The 15,359-nt window shown below is 34.5% G+C and overlaps 2 protein-coding genes and 1 long non-coding RNA gene across 6 annotated transcripts; 2 read left to right on the plus strand and 1 right to left on the minus strand.

Moving 5' to 3' along the window:
• The first annotated feature begins 6,544 nt into the window (after nt 1–6,544).
• Nucleotides 6,545–8,433, plus strand: LOC108036869 (thyrostimulin beta-5 subunit). Of its 2 annotated transcripts, XM_050889790.1 has the most exons (3): nt 6,545–7,187; nt 7,692–7,831; nt 7,893–8,433. In XM_050889790.1, exons 2-3 carry the CDS (start codon nt 7,809–7,811, stop codon nt 8,359–8,361), a joined length of 492 nt encoding a protein of 163 aa, XP_050745747.1. In that variant the 5' UTR covers nt 6,545–7,187; nt 7,692–7,808; the 3' UTR covers nt 8,362–8,433. The 2 variants fall into 2 exon arrangements, with proteins under 2 accessions (XP_050745747.1, XP_016968738.1); XM_017113249.3 differs by lacking the exon at nt 6,545–7,187 and having other exon boundaries at nt 7,672–7,831.
• Nucleotide 8,434: 1 nt separating this feature from the next.
• On the minus strand, nt 8,435–9,543 carry LOC108036868 (mitochondrial import inner membrane translocase subunit Tim23). 3 transcript variants are annotated; one of them, XM_017113244.3, is made up of 4 exons: nt 9,325–9,543; nt 8,941–9,214; nt 8,713–8,882; nt 8,435–8,649 (listed from the first exon to the last, which is right to left on the minus strand). In XM_017113244.3, exons 1-4 carry the CDS (start codon nt 9,374–9,376, stop codon nt 8,534–8,536), a joined length of 612 nt encoding a protein of 203 aa, XP_016968733.1. In that variant the 5' UTR covers nt 9,377–9,543; the 3' UTR covers nt 8,435–8,533. The 3 variants fall into 3 exon arrangements, with proteins under 3 accessions (XP_016968733.1, XP_016968734.1, XP_016968732.1); XM_017113245.3 differs by having other exon boundaries at nt 8,941–9,211; nt 9,325–9,542; XM_017113243.2 differs by having other exon boundaries at nt 8,941–9,217; nt 9,325–9,541.
• Nucleotides 9,544–10,669: 1,126 nt separating this feature from the next.
• Nucleotides 10,670–11,531, plus strand: LOC127011729 (uncharacterized). The gene is made up of 2 exons (XR_007764999.1): nt 10,670–11,142; nt 11,258–11,531. It is a non-coding gene; the product is annotated as an uncharacterized LOC127011729 (long non-coding RNA).
• Nucleotides 11,532–15,359: the final 3,828 nt, after the last annotated feature.

Here is a 15,359-nt window from a genome sequence, read left to right on the forward strand (position 1 = left end):
TGACTTTCGTGATCTTCATTGGCTGATACAAAATTGGTATGGAAATTGTTTTAGGAAGACATTTCGGCGGTGTGAAGCAAAAGTTTCGGCTCCAGCTGGCTGATGAATTTCTTTATTGAATTAGTGGCTGCTTCCAAGAATGCGTCTTTAAGAGCATCGATAGTGCTGTCGATGTACTTTTAATACATATATTAACTGTTGGTTCTGTGCGACGTCAGCCTGGGGGGGTGATCTGTAGCTTTTGTGATTTGAAGAAGAGTTATTAGAACTGGTGAATGGTCTGACGACAGGTCCGAAAGCGCTGTCTCATATTAAATTTCGGGGAATGTTTTTTGTCACCGTAAAGTCTTTTAGGTTTTGAAGTTTCCTGGAATCTGTTGGCCAGTATGTGTGGCTTCCAGGGGAAGGGTCTAATTGTTGGGGTCTAATTTGTTGTTCGGGTTATGGATTGCATTGTATAATTGCCCTCCTTTGGGAGTCACAAGGCGTGGTCCCCAGTGCGTGTGTTTAGCATTAAAGTCCACGAATTGTCCTTCAGAAAATGTAAAGCGAGGCGGGCAGTGAAGTCAGGCTATGGTGTGGTTTCTGCAGCCTGACTGCACTCTTGGTAAAAGTGGTGCTTGATGATAATAGCCGTAGCTGTGGTTGGCCGACAAATTTATTGTGGATACAGAAATTTTTCCGTTCCATTTTGCATTGTTGACTTGACGCCGTCGGAATAGGGGTATTTTTTTTCGTAGCTCATTGAGCTTATATAAGCGGGTCACTTATTTATTATTATAAGGAAAAAGAATTATGTGCTAGTCTAAGTCATTACACAGATTTTGTGAGTTTAAACCTTTATTTCTTTGTGTTTTAGCGTATTTTCTCTTATTAAACATTCAGTAGTTTTTTTTTGTGACAAGTTCGCTCTCTTCAGCTGTTGCGAAAATTACCAACTTAAAGAACTTATTATAAGAAATTTAAGTTGTTCCTTTTTTTTTGGAAAACTCGCTAGTTTGGCAAGAAAACTATAAATAGCTATAAAAAGCTTAAATTTATACACACTTAGCTTGCGCATTACAGGCTTGTACTTTATGTCGTTAGAAAGGTATTTTTAAATACTTTGTACGCTTTTCTTAAATATTTGTGTTTTTATTTTGAATTTTTCATCTTATATCTTTTTTATATATTTTTTCTGTTTCTTGGGCTAAGCCCAAAAGTGTGCACATTGTAATATAGTGTCACTTTTTAAAAGGATTTTGATTAAATACAAAATTGTCATATGGACTAGTTTAGAACCTATAAAACTGCTTGAGCGTTATACTTTTTTTTCGTATCCATTCATTTTAGAGTCTTAAAATAATTTAAATTGTTATTCACTTCAGAAACTTGAATTCTATGATTTTTGTGAAAGTAGATGAAGTAGAATCATTTAAATTGTTATTAACATAAGAAACTTGAATTCTATGATTTTCGTGACGGTAGATAATTTGTATTAAATGATTTTAAAAAAAAATCTGATTTCAAAATTTTTTACATTTGGTACGCTGCTATTTTTCTGTCGAATGTAAAAAAAAATCAGAACTTCTGTTTCCTGTAGGTGCGATCGACACTAGATTTTTATCTCGTTATCAGGTGTTTTTGAATTATTATGCTTAAGGCTATTTTAGGTACACACACATAACGTAATCTGTTTAGCCGAAACTATCAAAAAACAAGGAAGAACGCTATATTCGTGTGCCTTGACTATCAGATACCCGTTACTCAGCTTGAGAGAAAAAAATAAAAATGGAAATATATAAACAGCAAAGAAATCTTCTAAAGCGACACCTACCGGCTATTTTGGTATATGTTATGTGGGCTGCAGACAGTTTTAAGGGTTTTAGCCATTTCGGGGCGTTAGAGTGGGCGTGGCAAATATTTTTTTAGGCCAATCGAAAGGTTTGAATGGGACAAATACATTTTAGCAAAAAAAAATTCTAGCATGACAACTGTGGCCACCACAGTTTTGGGCGGCTTGTGGGCGTTAGAGGGGGCGTGCCAAAATATTGACGAGACAAATACACTTCAGTGAAAATTTTTATTTTACCATAAAACTGTAGGCGCTACAGATTTATAGCTCAAGTTAATTTTTTGCTGTTTGAAACAAGCTGTGAAAGCTGTGTCTTATCTCGTCTTTAAGGAACATTTTTTATTTTTAAAAAATATTTTATATTGTAATTGTTTAAATTAATTTATCATTTAAATGAACATAAAATTAAATATCTTACGCTTATATTATTTTGATAACTTGTTTTATTTTATTTTTATGGACTGATAATATTTTTAATCTAGCTATAGTGTTTGCACACCTAGCATCTTGAACTTCAAGTTCAAATGAAACAAAATGTTATTGGATGATGGGAATATTTAAGATACTTGAGATTTAAGGAACTGTTTAGTTTTAACTAAAGAGATTATCTTTTTTCGCTATTAACGTACTAACTTTTGGATACAAAATACTCGTTCTTAGCTCTTGACTTAATCTTTCGGAAGGCTATTGTTTAAATATCCTTCCAAAAGTCCTTTCTATCAGAAGCTTGGTTCTGTGCTAAATATATATATAGTGTTGTTATTATCCTTTTCTATGATCCGTTCCCCTCCCTTGGTTCTATGGTTAGAGACTGTTAGAACGCCATTAAAAACGATAAAAACAACTTAAGGCAATTAATTCATTATTTCCTGAACTCTGAGCGCTAAATCGGTGCTCAATTTGCTTGAAAATTACTGCTTGAATTAACATAGGCAAGTCCTAGGATTCAGCAATGCTCAACAATGAGAACAGAATAAGTGATTTTTAAAGTACCCCATCTTTTTTTAAGCAGAAGAAAAAGCACAGACCAGCACAGGTTGAGCGCATTACATTAATATAATTTACGAAAAAATTTCGCAATCCTTAAAGTGCAAGGGTACACAAAAGGCTATATTTTTTAATTTATTGGATTCTTTGCCTTTACACGCATTTTTTAGCGGAGACGTTGCAAGAGAGTAGAGAAGGAAAAACATCTTTTATCCGTTCTCCCTGCGGACCTCATTTGGCTCTGCTCGAGTCGCTGGCTGCTCAGCCGACGTCGCAGTCGACTTTGTAGGGCGCTTGTCGTTAATATTGTCAACATTTAAATTTTCCACCACCATTTAAAGATTCCGCCAGCATTTGAAGTTGCCGCCAAATATTAAAATGGCAGAGCAAAGTTCCTAAATTTTCCCCATTTCCAACACTTCGACTCAATTTTCCAAGCCTTTCTGACTGGCGCATCTCAAATCTTCGCTCTTTTCCATTTTGAACTTTGGCCGTGTGAAGATCGTTCTCGCTTAAACATATTTTCATCAGTGTTTGAACCAAACCCAGATTTCTACCAAAGCCAAAATCGTGAAAAATATCAGACATCCCCAGGCTTTTTGAAGGTTTTCTTTCACCAGGAAACCACGGCCTTGCCGTTAAATAAACAAAGAGAATTCTGGGAAATCGAGATACTCCTTCTGGTGGTTCCTGTTTTCCTGGAATCGTGCGAAATTCTTGAAAGTCGAGATACTCCTTCCCTTGGTTCCTGTTTTTCCTAGAAAAAGTCCCTAAAGCGCAACAACGTGATCGTCAGCGTCGAGGGAAATTCTTGGAAGTCGAGATACTCCTTCCCTTGGTTCCTGTTTTTTCTAGAAAAAGTCCCTAAAGCGCAACAACGTGATCGTCATACATACACACAACAGTGCAGCCCTCTGCTGAAAGTGCACAAGTGGGCAGCCCCACGCCTGTTATTAATTCAAATAACAACATTTAAATTTAAAATCTTTAAATTCCTATAAACTTAAAAATAAATGAAACAACTAAATTTAAAGTAAAAGTAAATTTAAAGTAAAGTTAAAGAAGTAAAGTAATTTAAATTATCCCGAATACAAATAACTTGTAATGCAGTAAGCAATCTCGAAATGAGAGCAAGTGTTTAAGCCCCTGGAAGTGTTTTTCCCAATTCTTTCTTCAGTCAATTGAAATGCAGTTTTGCAATTTATAAACAAAATTACAGCCAATAATACAACAAATTGAAAGCACTTTCAACGTTGGATATGGTGGGTAAGTGATCGGCTCCGGTCGTCATGCTACATATTTTGATTGACCGTTTATTATAATATTCCAATGTTCTTAATATTATAAAAGAAATTAATAACAAAAATTAATGTTTAAATTTGGATAGCCTTTATTTGATGCGATATGACTTTAGCATACAACTTTATATGATACCGAACTTTGTTAGTTTAATGATCATTATTACCTTTTTATATATATTAAACCTATTATAAACATGTATTGCTAAATTTCTTTACTAATGGAAGCTTGCATCAATGAAGATGGTTAAAAGTTAGGCGTGTGTCAAAGGGATCAACAACCTCTGTCAGGTTATGCGGCTGCGGTGATCATGGTAGGGTGGGCAATGTCAGCGGCAAATAACATCATCGCTGCTGACACCGACACACATACATCAGCTGTTGCCATTCCATCTAGGCAGCACTCTTTTTTTCAGGTATTCCCTCCCTCTTTATCCCACTATTAATTCTGTCCTCCTACAATTTTACCTCAAAGTCAGTTCGCACGCGAATTAAAATAGGATATTGTATATACATATGCGAGCAAGTAGCACTGTGGATCAAATTGGAAACTCACTCCCTTTACCGACGAAACAATGAGCCGGAACCAGCGCGTGCCCCACTTGAAGCTACACCCACCATCTTTCACTGCTGCTAGAATCATTCGTGATATGCTACAACTTCGAGCTGATTGAGCGCTTAAGACGAATTGTGGAACTATAGGGTAACCTATTTTATTAAATGATTAACAATTTTCACTGATTCGTCACCAATAATTCTCAATACCAGTCTTAATTATCTAATTCCGAATAGGTTAATGTAACTTTAAATTGCTGAAAACAATGAAAGGGCAGCGGGAGGGCGATTTTCGCTCTTTGACAGTTGACGTGTCATTCGAGGCGTATTTTAAATGAGCATAATTGTCCCCACCAGTCCCAAAAGATCAAATCTTCCAAATTTTCACTTTAACACTTTCACCACTTTTTCTCAATGCAATCCTCTTAGTTTTTGCAATACCTTTCGATTGATGTAACACTGATAAACAGCGGATTACTGTAGATTTTCATTTCTTTGTGTATATATAGAAGTCGCCTTCGCGACCCTTTCGGGGCGTTTCGTCACTACGTGGACTGCCGTTAACAGTAATAAAGGGCACTTATTGTTTTTCGCGTATACATACAAATGTGAGCTTCTAGCCCTGCCAACTAATTGTTTTTCTATCTCGCAATTAAAAAACGAATAATTCTGCACATTCTAAAAAATAATTTACTTAAAAACTAAAAGGATCTAATAATATAAATTAATTTGCTATTTAAAAAAAAAAGTTATCCAAAGAAAACGCCTCTGATTTCCAATGAATTTAAATGATTAGTGTCATAACATAACAACTCAAAACTTTTAAATATCATCTAAAATTGCTTAATTAATTTATAAGATCTTTAAGCGATAAGAAATGTAATGTGCTTGTTGGATCTATTATGTTCACTTCTCTTTGTTTTAAAAGTAAGCGTCACATTTGTTGAAGTGTGACCAAACCGAAAATACCATATAATACCTTAAAATCTAAGAAAAATGCTACTAAATACCTATATACCATTAAAATACTTTTGAGCAAAATCATAGCTGATAAAATACCAAAAAGTATTTAAAATACCATATTCGGTCACGCTGTATGTATATTCTTGATCAGCGTCACTAAACGAGTAGATCTAGCCATTTCCGTCTGTCCGTCCGTTTCTACGCAAACTAGTCTCTCAGTTTTAAAGCTATCGGGCTGAAACTTTTCCAAAAGTTTTTTTTTCTATTATAAGTATATATATATATATATAGTATAGGAAATATCGGCAAAAAAAATTTAAAAAATAATTATATCTTTAGTGTTTTGTAACATATAACCTCCTTCGCTTGGAACTACCATTATGTCTTATGCATAAAGTCATCTAAAAAAATTTAAACATACAACATTTTTAATTAAAAAAAAAACAAATTTTTTTTCTTGTAATGAATAGTTCTTAGCTATAGTTAATTTTTAGACCGACGATATCCTTAGCTCAATAGCCCCAAAAAAGTTAATTTATAAAGTTAATTGAAACTGGCAGTAGCCTTTTATGTCATTTTTCGAAATACACTTTTAGAAGTGTTTTAATTAACGTAAAATTTCTAAGAAATGTTATTTTATAATAATATACAAATGTATGCCGCGTTTAAATTGTATTGATCCTACATTGTTTTGTTTTTTCGCTTTAACTGCTCAAAATTGCACTAAAATACTTCTAAAAAATCACTGTGGACGGCCATACACGTACTGACGGAGCGCACCAAAATGGTGTGCGAAGGCGACTGATATATGGTACGGCCAAAACTAAAAGAATTGCATACCAACCCTTTAAAAAAATCAATTGGTGTAGGAGAAAAAGTGGTGAAAGTGTAAAAATTAAAATTTTGAAAATTCCGGTCCGGTGGGAATAATTACTTCCCGCTATAACCTAGTTGTACTTTCAATTGAAATACTCGTCGAATGTAACCGCAACTGTCAAGATCGGGTGCTCCGTTTAAAAGTAATACGCAAAACATAATTTTTAAGGTCTAATCAAATTGAAAATTTTATTTTGTTTGTCAGTTTAGAGTCAGCTCAGCTGTAAATAGCTAAATTTTGTATACCCGTAACATGTGAAGTACTGTTTCGAAATATTATGGACGCCTTTTAAGCACGATTTGTCTAAGTACTACAGTTTAAAAAGTTTTTTTTAGCCCTTTTCCAGATTTTTCAAAACCGACTCTAACGATTTAAAAAAAAATCTTAAAGTTTATACCTCTTGAGATTCCTCAACTTACCAGTTTCAAAGTTAATAATCAACAAAAATGGCAAAAATATTATATTTCAGAGCGTCCTACACTGCCTGACCTTTTTATGTGCGAAACTAAACTCCATTTGAAGTTCCTAAAAATTTAATATGATGTTAAACAGTTCAATATTAGAAACATTTTTGGAAAAACTAGATAGTTTGTTTCAGCGGGGTGCCACGCCAACAAACGGCTTAAACGCTTAAATCTATCTGCCGCCCACATAACATCTACTAAATTAGCCGGTAGGTGGCGCCCTTAAATATAGCTTTGCTGCTTATACATACATACATATATCTCTTTTTCCCTTTTGCTCTAAGCCGAGTAACGGGTATCTGATAGTCGAGGCATTCGACTATAGCGTTCTTACTTGCTTACATTCAATTCATTATGCCATTGCTTAGTTGTTTGATTTTAATGAACGAATGAATGAATGTGTATTTATTTAGTAGATTATATTACATTTTCGTCACAAAAGTTGATATTAGAATTATGGATTGTTCAATGAACGATCGTCACTATATTTTTAACTCTTAAAGAGGTGTTTTTGTTTGATGCGGTGTTTTCAAGAAACGGCTATCAACAAAACAAAATTGTCATTGCTAGGGAAGAAAATCGACAATTCAGCAAAACGAAAGTTTTTATTAGAAAATTAAATTAGAATTCGGAAATTAACTGCTCAAAGTCAATGAATCGTGGTAGATTACCTTAGGCCAAGAAATCTATTTTAAGACTCATTGTTCGTGCAGGGGTTGTATCCAGCCACTGCTGGCAGCGCAGGCTCAGTGTACGCGTGTGGCGTACCCATAAATAGACGGTATAAGTCGTTGGGAACGCAGTTGACAAGGAGAATCACAGCACAAACCATGATTGTTGGCTATGCAATTTTGTAAGGCTGCCTTAAATAGATCGCTAGTTATTAATCTAGCCGGACTCTTATTTTTTTGCAGGATCCTAGCTCTCTCCATAGGGACTGTTACATCTGCGAACTTGGTGGAGTTTGAGCCCATCAACAGCGAACCTATTGTGGCGCCATTGGGCTGCCATCGTCGGGTATATACGTATAAAGTAACGCAGTCTGATGTATTGGGGCACGAGTGCTGGGACTATGTGAGCGTATGGTCGTGCTGGGGACGATGCGACTCCAGCGAGATCTCTGATTGGAAGTTCCCTTATAAACGTTCGTTCCATCCCGTCTGCGTCCACGCAAAGCGGCAGCCAGTTATAGCAAACCTGAAAAATTGTCACCCAAAAGCGGACAAGAGCGTTAGCTACTATCAGTACACAGAGGCCGTGAACTGTCACTGCCAGACGTGCTCCACGCAAGATACTAGTTGTGAGGCACCGGTCAATAACATGATGAATAGGGGCAGCAAGGCAATCATGGTGGGGGCCGATACTGGGAACTTGGACTACTAAGACATTCTTAACTAATTTGTGTAGAATAATGGGGTGGCTTCAAATGCAATAAAACACATTTTATCTATACAACTTTAGGTAATATAAAACAAAACTTCATTTTACACGGTTAGGAGCATCAAATATGAACAATGACTTTGTATATTATTAATATCCTCTAGCTAGAAACCTTCTAGAGGAGTTTGTGACTTGAGTTTGTACTATTCTCGTGTGCTAACAGATATAAGCAATACAGCGACGAAATGCCTAGCCCAATAGCGCCACCAAATGTACACCTACGTAGGCCAGCTGTAAAATCAATAAAAAAAAATTAAACAGTATTAGTTTGACATGTAAGCGAAATCTGCCCACCTGTTGACTTGTATAACAGTCCTGTGGCAGATCCTGCAATCACTGTGTTTATATGGTCATCCTCCCCTCGGACGAACTGCAACAACACCCCACACGCCGAATAAAGTACCGCCAGTGTACCCAACGTATTCGCCGTGCCCGAACCTTGCTTCATAATGTGATTAATTAACCTAATCGTTTGGTTACAATAATGTCATGTCTGTCTTAAACATTCAGATGTTAACTCACTGCGTTCGTCGAAGTTTTCCCGTCTGTTTGAGCGCCTTGGTGACTTTGAAACCATTGTAGACACCTGCCATTCCGCCGATTCCGCCTCCAATCATCACCGAAGTACCTATTTGTGAGAAGGCCAGCTCGAAGCGCCCACGCTGTTTATTGGCACCCTCGGGAAATATGAATTCTGGCTGTGCTTGCAGTAGGTATCGTGAATCATAATTGAGATACGGCGAGACAGGAGCACTACTATAAGTTTTTGAAACAGGAGCGTAGTTTGCGCTTGCTGCTTCTTTGAATGAATTCAATATTGTCAATTTCCATTTCAGTTAGAAAATAAAAGAAAGAATAAAATGCGACAAACAATTGCGTAACTAAATTCTTCGCCTGCTTACTCACCGGTCGCTGATGAGGGTATTGAGAATGTTTCCTTTAAAAAATCGTCACTCATTTTTGAATTTGTATTTGGTGATTCTTATAGTATTTGTCACAACTCCCGAATACCGTTCAAAGAAATATTATTTGCGCTCCGCTCCTTTTCGAACTTTTTTCGGTTGACATCTGTATACAAGCATGCTCGATTCTCAATACTGGCAAAATCAAACGATTTCAGATGGCACAGCACACATATACATGATGCACGAAAAACTGTAGGTGGATTAGTTTTCACAAGTATTTAAGGGATTATAGCCTCTGCACACAGCTGTTCATATAGAAACCGATGTTGCACAGACATCTGATCGGCATAATACATAACGAACACGATGAGAAGATGATGACTTTACTAAAAATGAAAGGGAATACACAGTAAAACTAAATACAAATTTAACACCAGCAATTGGAAAGTTTTCGCTGCTATGGCTTTTCGATTGCTTCTGCCAAATTGATCACAAAGAAAAATTGTAATCAGACAAACGTCGCAAAATAGAATTTTTAACTGTTGTCCGGAATATCTTCGGAAAAATTACGATCTTAAGATATTGACAAATAAGACAAGTCTGGCTACTTTAATTACTTATAACACAAATTTTAATTCCACTTTTTAAGCAATTATTTGGCCAAGTTCTTTGAAAAGAGATGTTGAGAACAGAAATGATTTGAATTATTGTTTGCAAACAGAGCCTGGTCCTGCCAAGTAGGCGGCTAACTAGAGGTTGGTCTTTCCCTCAAAAGATCATTCATTTTTCTTGAATTCAGTTCGGTCCCCACCAGCGGTGTTTGACTTTAAGATTATTGTTCTCAATTGATCATTGACTTCAAAAGAAGTTGGTATTTGTTATTAATATTCAAAATCCGACGATCAGATACTTCTTATTTATAAAGAAGGCAGCAAAGTGGGACTTAAAGCGGCACCTTTCATTTTCAAATATTTCAAATTTCAAAAACTCAGAGTTGCACCGAAAAAACTACGTCTAATTGTTCCATAACATACCCTATCCATAGGGTCTATCCATTCGCAACGATTGGGATAACAGCTGAACTGGCTAATCTAACCAAACCGTTTGCTTACGAGACTACCACTTTCTATTTTCACTAAAAATAAGAGGAGTTTCTCAGAGTTGCAACGAAAAAAAATCTCCTAACTCTCACATAAAATAGTCCCTCAAATTTAAATAGGGAACTAACTGGGACATTTTCAGAACGGAAAAACCTTAAGGACTATCCGTTTGACGGATGGTGGATGGATCTGATGGATCGATGTGGGAAGATGCTATAAGGTGGTCCATGTAAAAAAAATCAACGAATTCGTAAAGTATCTAATATATACGTAAAGCTTTGTATTCACATCGACGAAAACCGAAAGATAACCATGGCAGCAAATACGCGTCTAACGCTTTTTAATGGGTTATTCAGATGAGCTAAGAAAATAAGGAAATTCAATGTGCGCATCTTCCCACATCGACCCATCCCCAAGCGTCTTCCCACAGAGATCCATCAGTTGAACGGATGATCCATAAGGTTTTGTCAGCACCCGCGTGCGCGTGGAGAAACCGCCCGAAATCCAAAACAAGGAAGAACGCTATGGTCGAGTGCCTCGACTATGAGATTCCCTTTACTCAGCTTAAGGAAGCCAAAGAAGCCAAAATAGAGATATATGTATAAGCAGCAAAGCTATATTTTAGGGCACCACCTACCGGCTATTTCAGAAGATGTTATTTGGGCAGTAGACAGATTTAAGCGTTTAAGCCGTTTGTGGGTGTTAGAGTGGGCGCAGCTGTAGGTGATTGTATTAATAAGACAAATACCTTTTAGCAAAAATCAGTCGATAGGTATTAATGAGACAAATACAATTTTTTTTCATCGGGCGAACACTGGATTCCATTACCAACAGAGACTTGGCAGCTAATATCGAGCTGGAGGACACGTTAACTAAGGGACAGCTGGAGGAGCAATTAGAGACATTGCCAGGATGCTGGCCGCCTTTCTGCACTATCAGCGGTACAACTCCGTTCGCATTCCGGCTCCAACTTCCGCCACGGACCATTGGTTTTTTGACAATATTGTTTAAAATCCTTTACAGATTAGGTTACCCCGATACGATTTTTAGGCTCCCAAATCGACCACCACTTAACAACAATTGCATTATAAATTCTTTTGTCATTGTTTTTGACGTTATTGCTTTTTATCTTGGGAAGTTTGACAGTCACAACGTGTGGTATTAAAAGTTACTCATCATCAATATGAAAACCAAGTGGTCAAACTTGCCGTTACATTAAGAGTTTGTAGATTTATTAGCTTTAATGACACTTAACCAACTGTAAAGTTGGGTTACGCCCGAAAAATCATGCCTAGTTGAACGAAGAGTAATTGAAAACACAAGGTTCATTTGAATACTGATTTTATTGGGGAATATGTGTGGCTTATATGTACTATTAACAATAAGGGAGAGCAGGAGTCGCTTGAGCGCTTGTTAGTTAGAAATACAATTGATTGCCTGTGGCTTTCTCCGTTAGGGATTCCACTGTAGGCACAAATATATTCCCGGTCGATGAACAGATGGATAACATCATCCAGTGTTGGTTTTAAAGACCTAGAAAGCAGGTATATGATAATCCGTGCTCGATCTTACATTTGGTAAGTCGAGCATCTTCTTTTCAATTTTGTTTAATGTTGGGAATCCATTTTTTCCTAGTTCAATTATTTCAGCTTAACTAATTTTTAGTTCTGTTTTCCTAATTTGAAAGCTTAGTGGATTAGTATTCTATGGCATTTTTATTGCAGTATAAGTGACTTGGAAGTATCTCAGAATAGAATTTCTCAGATTGCACATCGGGAACAATTGCAGTATTAATATTTAATAATAATGTTAATATGGGTTTTTGTTTCCTGTATTCGTTAATAAAAAGAAATATGTATTATTTAAACTTTTATTGTACCCTTGCAAAGAGTATAATGATTTGAGTCAAAAGTTTGCAACGCAGTGAAGGAGACGTTTCCGACCATAAAGTATATATATTCTTGATCAGCGTCACAAGACGAGTCGATCTAGCCATGTCCGTTTCTACGCAAGTTTTAAAGCTATAGGACTGAAACTTTCTTAAAAGTCTTCTTTGAATTGCAGGTAGTATAAAAGTCGAAACCAGCCAGATCGGACAACTATATCTTATAGCTCCCATAGGAACTATAAGGGAATAAATTAAAAAAAAATTATATCTATGGTGTTTTATCATATAACTTCCTACGCAAAAAAAAAGATTTTTTGATTGGTTTTGAATTTCGAATTAATGTTAATCAAAATGGGACGACTATATCATATAGCTGCCATAGAAACGATCTGAAAATTAGTCGGAATATATGAAAATATTATATCTTTGGTGTTTTTAACATATAACCTTCTAGGCTTGGAAATTAAATTTTTTAATTATTTCTGAATTTCAAATTAAATTTTATCAAAATAATATGAAACCAATAATTTTTATATAAAACCTTCTAAGCTTGGAAATACAAATATTTTATTAGTTTTGAATTTCAAATTTTGTTTTATCAAATCGGACGACTATATCATATAGCTGTCATAGGAACGATCGGGAAAATGTTCGGAAAATAATATGAAACAAATTATAGCCTTGGTGCTTTTTGACATATAACTTTTTAAGCTTAGAAATAACATTTTTAAATTAGTTATTAATTTCGAATTAAATTTTATCAAAATCGGACGACTACATCATATAGCTGTCATAGGAAGGATCGCAAAATTGCAGGGAAAATAATATGAAAAAAATTGTCTGAAGTCAGCAACAATCCTTAAAAATTTTACATGGTGTTAATAAAGTTGATTATTTCTTATAACTGCAAGAGTTTACAAACATCGTCTTACCGAAATTAACTTCCTTTCTTGTTTTTTATACTCAATTAATATTAGACACTTTCTTTTTTTTGCTTTTCTTTTTGAACTTTAGAAGTTCAATTTATTTTTAGATTAAAAGCTTAAGATGAAACTGTCGCATCTCATCATGGAATTTAATTATGCTGACCGATGCAGTTTGGTGTAAACTTGAAACTCAAAAGGTGCAATTGATTTGGTTTCCAAGGAAAGCTGATGTTTACTTAAATTTTGATTTATTTAACTTAATTGGGTTCGAGATCGGACCTCAAAGCTGAAGGTAAAGACGAATTTGACTTTAAAACAGAGTTTTACGGGTCGGATAATTCTCCCCCTTCTAAAATGGATCGTCCCTATTCAATATGAAATTCAGTTAGCAAAACTCTTAATTCGGTTAAAAAATTTAATTGGTTAATAGATTACTATGGTTCAGGCCGTTCCTTTTTGGTTACAAATAAACCATCATTTTTGTATTTTATAATAAGTAAAAAAGTCAAATAAGTAACGATTAAAATTAATAAAAAAGTATTATTAATTTTAATAAAACGATTTAAAATGTTTACATTATCTTTATATTAAATATAAAGTACTATTATTTTAATGAAAGGATTTAAAATGTTTTTAATATTTTACGAAAGTTTCGTTTTATTTGATAAAATATAATCGGATTTTTGAAGTTCTTCGTAGTTATTTAATTAAGAATTGAGTTTTCCAAATTGATATATGAGATATTATTAATTTTAGTTGTTCTATTAAATGTTATTAAAAATCAACCGTTTAGATGAGAGCTGTTAAATTGTTACCATTTATAAGAATGGCAAATTCCTGTATAATGCCTACTTTTTTTTTCTTATTTTTTTACAAGTTGATTTGTTACCATTTAATATTCGGGTATAACAAGTTTTGTTCATTAATTAAAGTGCAATAAGTATTAAAAAGTTAGTTCTAAAAGACAGATATTTCATAAACATAGTTGCTCATTATTCGACTTGATTGTTTAATACTAGTTTGCCATCGATTTGGTAATCGCTCTAGCATATATCATAATTTCGCATCTGTTTTTTATTATTATGTACTTTATATGAATAAATTATTAAAAGTTCTTTATGCAGTGCGATTTTTAAAACGGAGATGTCCATTTAGTCAGCGATAATTATTGGTTTTTCTTATTCATTGCTTACAACTTTGGTATTAAAAACCGTCAATTGTATTTTGTTTGCTAGTGTGATTGTATCAATTACATTTTGCAGATCAAATGTCAGTAATCGTAAGCGATGTTTTCGCAGTGGTAAATCTTGATCATTAAAATCATTTTTAAAATCATCAGAAAGAGATTCTATTTCTTTGAACAATTTGGAAATGATAATTCATTAATTTTATTCTGAACTTTAATAAAATCTTCAAGATCCGGAGTTCCAGGTAACCATTTACAAACAGTGACTAGCTCACTTATCTCTCTTTTTGATCTAGTTGATATTAATTGTGATAAAAATAATTCGATTACTTCTATGTCATATTAAATTTCCCATAGTGCCTTTTTGTTAGTATCCCTTTGTATATTATTTGATTCCAAGTTTATTATTTCTTAATAAAAACTTAAGTTAGTTGCGTGGAATAAATCTGCGTATGAATCGTACGTCAATATGTCTTCTTCTGCTGATTTGTTAATAAAATAAGGTGTAGTACGAGCACCTGATAAAACATTTTCTGGAAAACGAAAAAAAAGTAACATTTCCAACATTTTCTCTTGTGTATTTTTTAAAAGCTGTGAAATGTTATCGTGCTCTCTTTTATTATATATAGAATGCCAAAAGTTTTTTGGTTCGTTGTAGTGTAATGCCCTGATACTCGTGACTTGGATAGACCATTATTTCTGATTTTGTTAATAAAATAAGGTGTAGTATGAGCAACTGATAAAAATTTTTCTGGAAAATGTAAAAAAAGTAACATTTCTTGTGTATTTTTTAAAATTTGAGTAATATTATCGCGACCTTTTTTATTATGTAGAATGCCAAAACGTTGTCCGTTCGTTGTAGAATAAAGCGCTGAGTAATATTGTTATGTAACATTTTTACAATTTTCTCTTGTATATTTTTCACTGTTCACGGCA

Source organism: Drosophila biarmipes, unplaced genomic scaffold (genome assembly GCF_025231255.1).
Source record: "Drosophila biarmipes strain raj3 unplaced genomic scaffold, RU_DBia_V1.1 ptg000007l, whole genome shotgun sequence".
Classification (NCBI taxonomy): Eukaryota; Metazoa; Arthropoda; class Insecta; order Diptera; family Drosophilidae; genus Drosophila; species Drosophila biarmipes.